This window comes from Notolepis coatsorum, assembly GCF_963971535.1.
Source record: "Notolepis coatsorum genome assembly, chromosome: 1".
In the NCBI taxonomy this organism is placed as follows: domain Eukaryota; kingdom Metazoa; phylum Chordata; class Actinopteri; order Aulopiformes; family Paralepididae; genus Notolepis; species Notolepis coatsorum.
In genome coordinates this window covers 15088584-15101285 of record NC_140165.1, presented here as the reverse complement: position 1 = coordinate 15101285, position 12702 = coordinate 15088584, and the positions used below count along the sequence as shown (strand labels likewise).

Below are 12702 nucleotides of genomic sequence, written 5' to 3'. Positions count from 1 at the left end.
TGGGCCTGATCTCTGCCAACGACGAGAGGGCCTACCTGGAAGAGGTAGAGAATCTGTCACAGTGGTGTCAGGAGAACTGCCTCTCCCTGAACGTCAGCAAAACAAAAGAGATGATTGTGGACTTCAGGAGGTCGGGGGTCAAGGACTACAGCCCCCTCAGCATCGACGGGGCACCGGTTGAGAGAGTGAACAGTTTCAAGTACCTCGGAGCCCACATATCCGAGGACTTGACATGGACCACACACATTGACAGTGTTGTGAAGAAGGCACGACAACGCCTCTACTTCCTCAGGCGCCTAAGGAAGTTCCAAGTCAGTCAGAAGATCCTTAGGAACTTCTACTCATGTACAATAGAGAGCATCCTGATTGGCAACATCACCTCCTGGTTTGGGAATAGCACTGCACAAGACCGTAGCAGACTACAAAGAGTGACACGTTCAGCCGAACGCACAATTGGAGGGGGGCTTCCCACCCTCCAGAACATTTACAACAAGCGGTGCAGGGGGAAGGCTAAGAGAATTATTAAGGACTCGAGCCACCCGAACAACTGCCTCTTTGAACTGCTGCGGTCAGGCAAGCGATACCGGAGTCTTAAGGCGAGCACAGAAAGACTCAGAAGAAGCTTCTATCCCCAGGCCATCAGGCTGCTAAACGAACAATAAACACTATGCAACAACCATCAAATGCACACAGCACACACACCCACACGCACACACTCACTTAAACCACACAAACACACTTTATATTTATTGATAAAGGATTTGCACTACAACTCGTACACCCACTGTAAATTGTACCTAAATTGCACCTCATCCCATTTCTGCCTTGCACTATATAGTATTGTATTAGTACACTGCACAGTATTGTATATTATATGGTAACTCAGTTACGTCTATTCTGCATCGAACATTGTACATACTGTATGTCTATACTGAACACTGTGACCTCATTTCTTTTTACTTCTAATTTACATGCTATACTATGTTATTTTATTTCATACTTATCTTGTCTTGCACAGTCTCTGGAGCGTAACAGTAAGAAGCATTTTGTATAAAAGTATTCTGTACTTCTGTATGACAACTATTAAAGAAACTTGAAACTTGGAATCATCCTGAGAATGCCAAAGTGCAATACCGGCCGCATCCACCCAGGTGGCAGTATCGAGCACCTTTTGAAACATTATATCTTGGCCTGTGCGTCGATCAAATCTCTCCGGTCGGACTTTTCTTTGTCGGGCAAGTGGAGCGGTTGTCCCGATCGGATTGAGAAGCGTCAAATGCTCCCGATGCATGATGTGTGGCGGATTATGTTGGCGACACGATCGACACCAATACTGGGACTCGCAATCAGATAATTGGAATATTATTTTTATTTTTTTTATCTTTTTCCCCCTTCTTTTTCCTCCGATTTTCTCCCATCCCAATGTTAGTCGTTATGCCAATTCCCAATCCCCTTCCTGGTCGCTGCGCACTTACCCCCCACAGTCGGTCTGGGAGAGTGGAGGCTATCACGTGCTTCCTCCGACACACGTCTAGCCAATCAACCGCTTCTTTTCACCTGGCAGCGCGGACTCTCACTGAGAGGGTGTAACGTGTGGAAGGATCACACTACCCCCCTTAGATCCTATCCGCGCTGAGCAGGCGCCCCGACCGAACTGTAGGAGTCACTGTTTACAACGACCCGGACCCACCCCGACAGCTTTCCCACCCTCTAATACAGCCAATTGTATTAGTGTGAACGGCCAGCCAAGCTGGTGACAACGCCGGAGCTGTGAGCTGGATTCGAACAGGCGAATCCAGCGTCTCCGGTGTTGGTGACGAACGCAATCTCCGCTACGCCACCTGACCGCCCATAATTGGAATATTCTAAAACTCTAAAACGATACTGATATTCACCATGGTATAAAACGGGAATGTATGGATGAAAAAATTATTTCTTTTTCACATATTGAACGATAGATAGTTGATGTCAAATGGGCCATAGTATTGTATCCATAGCTATAATATAGAATATAGTTATAGCCCTGCAAACACCGCCACTTATTCCTATCTCTTAGAGCTTGGGGTGGTAAGTACAAACGATGCTCAACTGCGTGGCGTCCAATGAGTTAATAGCCTCGATCAAGAATCAATATTAGACCTTTGTTTAATATGATTTTCCCTCATAGAGTTATTTGGTAGCCATTAGGTGCAGATTCATCACCTCCATATGTTTCTAAGGTGCACCCCCACTCATCACCTTGTGAAATGCTTAGACCTCATCTCATCTGATGAAAATGATGTGTGTGACCTTGTTGACCTTTTTAAAGGTTGCTTCTTTGTGCCCTGGTCTAGCACAAGAAGATGAGGTGAGAAAACATTTGATTGGAACAATTTTTTTTTGAAAGTGGTCATTCTGTCGCCTTGATTTCAGGTGAACATAAGCACAGGCAGGGTCAAATAATTTTTTTATTTTAATACATTTTAGAAACAGAACGACCACTCTAAATTATTTTGTGTCAGGTCAGTATTTAGTTGCAAATCTCTTAACGCCGACATTATGGGAAATGCGCTTACCTTCTTCTTCAGATTCAGACGAAAATGGATACCAATTTCCTGTGCGTTCAGTAGAAAGCTAACCGGCTGCAAGCTAGCCTGGCTTAGCATAATTGAATGGAAGCGGATACGGACCAGCCAGATAGCTTTACACTGAACGCACAGAGACGAAACTGGTATCCATCTACTCGTCCGGCCCTAGAGAAGACGGTAAGCGTGTTCCCCATAATATTGGCCTGTTTCTTTAACAACAAACCGGAATAAGCATCACTCACAGGCTCAGCTCTCCCTGTAGTAGAATGGTCTGCCTTTTCTTCCAGACTCTTTTCAAGTTGTCATTCTATCAAATCCCTCAACCTTTCCCCCCCTCCTTATGTGACAGTGACCTCCCTTGTGAAATCACGAGGAACAATGAGAGGGGGTATTATATTAACCCTTTCACTACCACACTAGCAAAGGGTTAACCCTTTCACTGCGACAATACAGAAGGTTAACCCTTTCACAACCACACTACATAAGGTTAACCCTTTCACTACCACACTACAGAAGGTTAACCTTTGGGGCGGCCGGGTAGCACAGCGGACTAAGCGTCTGTCTACCACCGCAGAGACACTGGTATCGAATCCGGCTGTCAGTGGTGCCTCCGGCTTGGCCGGCCATCATACTGACACAATTGGCGGTGTCAGTGGGAGGGAAGCCGGTGGGGTGGTATTCTGGTCGTTGTAAACAGCGACTCCTACAGGTCGGTCAGGGCGCCTGCACAGCGAGGGAGGGAAATGGTGAAGGTAGTGTGACCTCCCACGCGTTACACTTCACCAATGAGAGTCCGCGCTGTCAGGTGAAAAGAGGCTGCTGGCTGTCTCCCATGTATCGGAGGAAGCATGTGATAGACTTCAGGGCTCCCTAGACCGACCAGTGGGGGGAACATGCGCGCAACGACCAGGAAGGGGAGGGGGGAATTGGCATAACGACTAAAATTGGGATTGGAGGAAAATACAGAAAAACAGGAGAAGAAAAAGTGGATAAAAAAAAGAGAAGGTTAACCTTTCACTACCACACTACAGAAGGTTAACACTTTCACTACCACACGACAAAGGTATAACACTTTCACAACCACACTACAGAAGGTTAACCCTTTCACAACCACACTACAGAAGGTTAACCCTTTCACAACCACACTACAGACGGTTAACCCTTTCACCACCACACTACAGACGGTTAACCTTTCACTACCACACTACAGAAGGTTAACCATTTCACTACCACACGACATACGCTTAACCTTTCACAACCACACTACAGAAGGTTAAACGGTGACATCTTGCTAGCGGATTTTATCGAATGCAATTCCTCGCCGGTGTTGAGGGAGTTTACTAAGAGCTTTGTGCTCCAAGGCCCCGGGGATACGCTCAACAGACAACAGATGTCAGAGCGTAACGACTGCAGACCCGGGGCTGGGGAGCGTACACATCCAATAAACCTGGCTTTAGACTATTATACACAAATGATAACGGCAGTTACTCTTTCTAGCTGCAATAATATGTTATTTGAACTGACTCGTCGTGTGACATTTCACCAATTGCATGGAAAATCATTCATTCGTATTCTTGTTGTTTTGTATGCTGTGTACCTTTACTGACTGTATGGCTGTTTTGTACTTATTTATAATAATAATAATAATAATAATAATAATAATAATAATAATAATAATAATAATAATAATAATAATAATAATAATAATAATAATAATAATAATAATAATAATAATAATAATAATAATAATAATAATAATAATAATAATAATAATAATAATAATAATAATAATAATAATAATAATTAGGGATGTCTGATATTATCGGCCTACCGATATTGGCATTAAAATGTGATATCGGAAAATATCGGTATCGTTTGAAAAAAAATTAAAAACTATAACCTTTATTTACCCAGGCAAGCAAGTAAGAACAAATTCTGGTTTTATTTATTGTCAAAAGTATGCATAATGTTGTGTTAAACAAGAGATATGTAATGTTAATTACGTACCTGAAATTATTCTGTTTTGGACTAATTACTTTACTTTACTGTCTAGGACTACAGATGGAAATGAGATTCTTGCTGAATCTTGAGTTGTGCTTCAGGAAGGGCTGAGCTGTAATCTGTATTCATGTAATCCATATTTAGATAATGAAATGTAAAGTGTGTAATGTAATAATAATGGAACACTGCAACGGTATTTTTGGTGTCTTATAAACCCATGAAGGTTTGGCACTTTTTATGTGCATGACACGAAAATAAAGTAATCAATCAAATCTGGTCTACCCGTCTTCTTGTTTGCCAACAAATTATGAATGTATTGTGCACACTGTCCTTTAATAGTGTTGAGATAGCTTACCGTGAGAGACTACGGCTCAGCTTCTTCCCCCAGGCCATCAGAACATTGAACACTGAACTCTCCACACATGAGCACACACATACACATACAACACACATGCTGCATTCGCTCACACACAAACGGTCACTACTAAATGGAAAGGACACTCTAAAGGAACGAGGAAAATAAAGGTCACTTTAAGGAAAGAACTGATGAGGTTCTTGTATAGTATAATTTAGATATAGCAAGTATAGCATAAGGATATAGAGTAAAAACTGTATATTGTATAGTAGTGTACACATAGGACCCAGTGCCTTAAATCCGTAGCTAACATTGTATTGCACTATCTCAGGACTTCATCATGTCTATTTTATCATGTCTATTTTATGTCTATTTTATTACATGTTTATTATGTCTATTTTATTATTTAGTATTATTGCACGATCAAAGCGGGCATGGCCACCCGCATTTCACTGTATGCCCTGGTATGTATGTGACAAATAAACCTCTTGAATATTGAATAAACCAAACTAAACTAAACTAAACTTACATAACAAGCAGATCTCTTTAGCATGCGATTACGAGACAAAATGGATTTCACTAATAAACACAATTGAATTATGGAATTGGAATTATGGATATATGGACTAAATTATATAACAAGAATAATAATTGTAAGAATTACTTGTATAATAAATGTGTTTTTTCCCCAACTAGTTGCAAACTCCCTCCCCAAAACTGCACAGCGCACCTTTATGTCTATTTTACTAGTTCCAAGTTAATAAAATGGTCAAATAAGAAATAGGACTAATCATGGACTATTGCATATCAATGTAGGGTCCTACTGTAGGTGTGGAAAATAAATACTAGTATTACTGTTATTATAAAAAACATATACACCAGCTCATACCATTTCTCTGTATGACACTGTATATATACTGTAGCTATAGAGGTCAAATAACTGGACTTGTCGAGACGAGTCGGACACCTGCGTCTGGATGTGTCAGGAGGCCTGACCTGTCAGAGGTGAGTCTGGGGCTTCGAGGAGCCCACTTGTCAAGTCGTATCAGAAGTGTTGTGACAGAAAGGACTTGACACCCTCTCGCACCGACTCGACGAACATTTCAGCAATTACACGAGTTTAGCGCCTCAAACGCACAGCGTGAGCAGACCGTGGGATGTACCTTTGTTTAGAAGGGCCTGCGACTACTCAGCATCCCACACACCACCAGGGAACGGACGTGAGCAAAAAACCCTGTCACAGCCCCCAACATCGCGGGGTCGGAGTCAAAACCCCAACCCTGTGGCAAGGCCGTAGCAGCAGAGCGCGGAGGAGGTCCCAGCCCTAGGCCACAACCAGAGGACTAGGACCCCCTGAAAAAGGGGCCTGGTGAGGCCAACAAGGCTGCGGCATCGAGACCCCACCAGACGGTCACTGGTGACACCACCCCCCACATTGCCAGCATATCGGACAGGGCCTAAATCAGGTGAAGGCCCTTCCCCCCTTGGCACGCCGCAATACTGTGGGGCCAGCCGGCATGCCGGGGAGACAACCCTCCAAGGAGGTTGACCCCTCAATCCAGGCAAACGGGTCCCAAGAGCATAACTCGACCTGTGCCCGGAGCACTGCGGACTAGACAGGCGCCTAAGGGGTCTACTGTAAGAACAGTACCCCAGCGGAAAGGGTGTTCGGTATGCTGTGCACCATGTCACAATCTCCACGAAACCCGACCCCGCCAATTTATTAATCCTGCGGGGTCGAGGTTCAGAGAAAAAGGCTGACACAATTGGCAGACGTCATGAAAGATGGGGGGGCATACTCTCGGGCAGACGGGGTCAGGCCCGGCCTCAACCCGAGAGTCGACTCTGCTAGCAACACACCGGGGAGCCAACCACCCCCCCTATGTTTATTTTAACAGGAGGCGGTTGCTCCCTTAACCCACTAAGAAACCCTAGAAACATAACTGCGCGTATACACAGGCTATACAAGCAGTTCAAGCGTTTCAGGTTTCAAAAGGGTTAACCCAGGCCATCGAGGCATAGAGGAGTTGACAGGGCAACCTCCCCGACAGCCCCCTCCCATCCCCGGCTTAGCAGGGAGGGAGGGGTGAAACAAATGGAGAAGGACCAAGCCCCCTAACATAGTGCAAAGGTACAACACAGTATGGACCAAAGCATGTCACTGTTAAGGGCAACTCGTGGTGGCATCCATATGACACACACATTCATGACATCAATCCCTGTGACGTCCGGCCTGACCTGGCATTTTCCCCCCGGAAAAGCACAAAGTCCTTCGGGGTACCAGAACTGCAGATCTGCACCCCGGTGGGCAACGGGTTAAACTGATCCGGTCCGGCGCGACCAGAACCAGTCCTGTGTCCTAGTCACGCCGCCGCCCCCAGTCCTAAGAGGGGGGTAGGTATGCGTGTCGATCCAAAACATCACAGAGGGTGCCACCAAGACAGTCAGTATGCGAACGCACTGCTCTTGGTGGCCCACCCAAAGGCGTGAACCGCCCCTGCCAATGTTTGATCTACTCCGTCATCTCCCCCTGGATATGTACGTGAGCCGTCGATTCTAGCCTAGTGCACTGGCGCTCGGTAGATACAAAAAATCTCCTTCCCAGCTGCCTGCATAAAAAATGCCATTTTATGATGTTGGGCAACCAAGGCGTGCCGGCCCACAAAGCATATTCAATCATTGAAAAAACACCCTGGGCCGGCGCTGATCGGTCTCGTAAGACCATACGCTGATTTAATAAACAGCGCATATGCTCGCAAAGAACCCGAGAACAGTGACAGCGAATTTCCAACCAGAAAGAGCCTCACAACGTTTCCCCTTGCTGTCTGGGACGAGCAGCAGGGAGCCGGTCTACAAGACACAGACACGGGTCCACACATGACGAACCTGGGAATAACAACCGCATCAATTCTGCTCCTTATGTAAGAGGGGAAGACAGCGGTTTTCCCAGAGAGACCTCAACATGAGTAAACAATTGAAAAAGGTTCATGTAACACATTGGACCAAGACTCTTGAGGAGGAGGCTCCCTCACTGAGAGGGAGGTTCTGAAACTCAGAGGAGGCTCTGAAACTCCCTGAGGAGGAGGCTCTGAAACCCCCTGAGGAGGAGGCTCTGAAACTCCCTGAGGAGGAGGCTCTGAAACTCCCTGAGGAGGAGGCTCTGACCCAATACACAACTGGTAGGGAGCAGAGTAGAAGACAATTGTCTCTACTGCATTGCATCACCTATCCTTTACAATGACAGCGGTCTGCAGCACAGGCCCTGTAACTCACGGACATGTCTCTTGGCCAATAAGAAAACGCACTTGTGCTTCAATGGCCTCTCGAGCCTGGGAATAAAAACGTGTCAATTCTGCTCTTCATGTAAGAGGAGAAGACAGCGATTCTCCAAGAGAGACCACAACGTGAGTAAAAACTATTGAAAAGGGTTCATGTAACAATTGGACCAAGACTCTCTGAGGAGTATACTCTGAAACTCTGAGGAGGCTCTCTCACTGAGAGGGAGGTTCTGAAACTCAGAGGAGGAGACTCTGAAAACACCCTGAGGAGGAGGCTCTGACCCAATATACACTACTGGTAGGGAGCAGAGTCGAAGATAAATTGTATCTACTGCATTGCATCACCTATCCTTTACAATGACAGCGGTCTGTAGCACAGGCCCGGTAACTCACGGACATGTCTCTTGGCCAGCAAGAAAAAGTGCCTGTGACATTTTCAAATGGCCGGGGGAACCCCGTGTCCCACCTATCCTGATTTGGTGTGGGAGACAGGAAAATCCCCCCCCCCCCCTGTGACGAGAGAGAGAACGCCCTCGACAGGGAGACTGATAGGTAGAAAGGCACAACCTCTCAGCCAATCAGTTTCGTAAGGATATAACTATATCCGGGAGGGGGGAGGTTTATTTTATCCACCCCCTCACCACCTCACCCCTGATACGACGCAAAAAGAAAGCAGAGCCGTGACACCAGGTGCATGACGCGCCAGATGAGAGCACATACTTACCTGTAGAGTAAAAGCTTTACATCATGCACGCCAGCCACAGCCGATAACCTTGTTTGTGTAAAAAACTGGCTTTATCCACGGTTCTGGCTTATGTGTGAAAACTTGCCACCTGTTATTTTCATCATTACCCTTAACACTTTCAGTGCCACCAGGGGGCGCACGACTTAGTGCATGAATGCCACCATCGGCGCTAATGTTAACGTTAATATCGCCTAATCTATGTTTTAAATTATGGCTATGTGTCTAATCTGCCGTCGCTTATCAAAGAATCATTTTCCAGTCAGTGCTGTCAAGGCAGATTGGTTTTTTATCGCTTCATTTCCGTTTGAGAGCATTTTGAAAAGCACCCGTTTTGAGGTAAAAAACAGCCCGTTCTGGGCCATTCTGTGATAATCGTCTTTTACTGGAATATTCCAGAACGGCCTATTTATGAATCGTTTTCAAATAAACGCTAGATGATCAATATTATACGTACACGCACGCACATTCTAGGCACGCGCTGATAATAGCCGTTTTCATTTCCTCATGGATTTTACAGTGAAACCGCTGGAGCACATATCAGAAAAAAGCTTATATCTTCATCAAAACGAGTCTGATTATGAAAGTGCATGAAAGATTGCGTATTACTGCATGAAAGATTGCGTATTACTGCACAAATTCTTTTTTGAAATAAATCATAGTGGTTCACGAATTTGGGTCGCGACTTAATGACTAAGGAAAATGTTGGGTCCCGAGGCTAGACCAGTTGAGAACCACTGATCTAGAGTTTCACGTCAGCGTTGACCACGATAGGTTCCCAGGATTACACAGGCGACTCAGAAATACAGAGAAGCCCCCCCCCCCCCCCCCCCCTTCAGTGGAATAATGTGAAAATGGAGGGCGGCTGGGTAGCGCAGACTCTGGGTTCGAATCCAGCTGTCAGCGGTACCTCCGGCTTGGACAGTCGGCCCTACTAACACAATTGGCAGTGTTAGCGGGTGGGAAGCCGGCGGGGTATGTGTGTGTGCTGGTCGTTGTAAACTGCGGTTCCTACTGGTCGGTCGGGGCGCCTGTTCAGCCGGGAGGGGATCGGGGGGAAATAGCGTGAACCTCCACATGTGTTACATTCCCCCAGTGAAACTCCTCCTCGCTGTCAGGTGAAAATAAGCGGCTGGCTGACTCCACATGTATCAGAGGAGGCATGTGGTAGTCTTCACCCTTCCTAGGCCGACAGAAATACAGAAAAAAGTGAGAGAGAAAAAAATAGATACAAAAAGAATAATGTGAAAATGGGGGTTTTGGTGACAAGTTATATCCAAATAACAATCTGTACACAGTATAGTGGAAGTCATGCCTCCAAGAGGAGGGAACAGTAGAACTAGAGACACTAGAACACCAGCATGTCATTTATCCAATTAAGGACGTGGGGAAATGGGAGGTAGGGAGGGGCTACATGTTCTAGATGTCACATTTCTTACAATTATAAATTCATGAATCAATACTGTTTTTGGGGGAAAAGCGCTACTTTTATTCTGCACCTTTCTAAATGCTCTGAGGATGTTTTTTTTTTTTAATGATTACTCTACATAGAAAATCATCATCTATAACACCTTTAAATCAATACTTTTCCTAGAAATGTCTTTTGACACGTCACAGCAGTGCATACATCTCATTTGTGCAAGGAATGGTCAGTTCACTAATATGCACCTTTTGACCACTTGATTTGAACCTTTTTGACCAAAGTGCACTTTTTTTTTGTACTGACCAAATGTATTTATTAGACTCGACAGATCACCTATAATATAAGGATCCTGTTCTAACAGTGTCGTGTTTCTTGTGCTTTAATAGTGTCATGTACAGTATGTCTCTTGTCCCTTGTTTGGTCTTGGATGTGTGTATAAGTGCAGCTGTTTGGCGTATTCATGCCTTAAATTGCCCCCTTGCAGGACTAATAACGTATTTTTTTGTTTAATTGAACATCTCTCCGCACCGCAGGCATCCTCCTGATGATGGCGCTGTGCCGCGAGGTGCACGTCTACGAGTACATCCCCTCGGTGAGGCAGACGGACCTGTGCCACTACCACGAGCGCTACTACGACGCCGCGTGCACGCTGGGCGCCTACCACCCGCTGCTCTACGAGAAGCTGCTGGTGCGGCGCATGAACACGGGCGAGGAGCGGGACCTGCGGAGGAAGGGCCGCGTCACACTGCGGGGCTTCGCCACCGCCGACTGTGGGTCGTGATCTTCCTCCGCAGGGGATTTCCCCTTTAAAGTGTTTTTTGGACCTTTTCATTTTTTTAGACCCACCGTGGCCGTCTGGAAGGAGGACGGATTACAAAACGCTATAGTTGAACAACAGAACCCACGCGTTTTCCTCCCCTTTTCCTGGTACGATGCGTTCATCCGGACCTCGGTCCCCGACGCGGATCTAAAGAGTGGCAGCAGGGCACGTGTCGCTTAGCACGTACGAGTCCCGCACCTTTTTTCTTTATTCACAAAGGGCGGTGGACGCGTGTGTATACGTGACAAAGGAGGAGATGGTGACCCTGTCGGGGGTCGGGGGGGTTCATAATGTCACGCCTACCGCGCTGCCACGTCACACAGCTCATTGGCCGACGGTTGTCATTTTCACCGTTATTTGATTGCAATCACCTGCTGTTTGCCTACCAACGCGACATGAGGCGCGTGGGTGGGGGGGGGATTCAGCAGGTGTCACTCATAGCCTTAACGACCACATCTTCCAGACCCTTCCGGAACGTTGTTGTGGGTGATGGCCGCACCCCCCCCGAAGATCTGAGGTCTGCTCTTTTTCTGGTGTGACTTTTAAAAGGACAACGATAGAGGGGAAAAAAATAAGATGTCTGAGGAACGGATTGTGCTTGATATCGCCAGGACTGAGATATATATATTATACAAATAAGATTGTAGGATAATGTATTAAGGCATGTGGTGTTAATTGTGCTGTCTAATGATTTAGTTCCGTCTGGAAGTCTCGGGAGTCTCATTTAAAGCCCTAATCCGGATGTACAAATGTAAACAACAGTTACAACTTCAAAAACGAGGCCCGCTAAAGGACCTGTGCTGTACTTGGTATCGAAAAAGGTCACGGGATACCAAAAAATTAGTGGTGGTAACACAATGGTATTTGATAATAATCAAAATTGTGTTTATCTTGAAGTTACATTAGGAAATACAATGGGTTTCCAGCAGAATATAGCAGTAGTCAAAACATTTCTCAACAAATCAACGTAAATACAAATTTCGGAAGTACTCAAAACAAAATGCTTGTACTACTGTACGTGGTCAGCAAAAACTGATATCAAGGCACCTCTATTTAAAGCTGTCATACTGTTTACTGTCAGCTCTTGTAACAGACCCCTTTCCCCCTAAATGTGAGAAAGAAACGTGTGGAAAACACGAAAAAGATAAACAAAGCCAGCTGACGTGGGATCCACAGGTGGCACGTACAGCACAGTAGATACCGGGGTTTTAAAGTGGCCAAGTAAGTGGATTTTACCTTTATTGTCCCTCGATAGTAACGGAATTGTGACTGCAAGAGTCTTTCACTTTAGACAAAAACAAGGGTAATGTTTAACTTAATTAAATACTTAGGGTATCCATTAATGTGAGACGGCATTAGTTTGTACACAGGAGAGTTCTGTGGAACCTATAGGAGCAACGTGTTTGTGTTTCAGGTGCTGAGAGTAGATGAGCAGGGGCCAGGTTTGACCTGTGCCAGGGCTATTTATCTCCATTTTCTTATTATTATTATTATTATTATTATTATTATTATTATT

The 12702-nt window shown here is 45.5% G+C and overlaps 1 protein-coding gene across 1 annotated transcript in view; it reads left to right on the top strand.

Moving 5' to 3' along the window:
• The window catches only part of st6gal2b (ST6 beta-galactosamide alpha-2,6-sialyltranferase 2b), a gene marked incomplete at its 5' end in the record, with an annotated part of 116710 nt that extends 105467 nt beyond the window's left edge, over positions 1-11243 (top strand). The window contains one exon of the mRNA XM_084308823.1: positions 10900-11243. Coding sequence (XP_084164949.1) covers positions 10900-11147 — 248 coding nt within the window. The 3' untranslated portion in view covers positions 11148-11243. The remainder of the gene's footprint in view (positions 1-10899) is intronic.
• Between the last annotated feature and the right edge of the window lie 1459 nt (positions 11244-12702).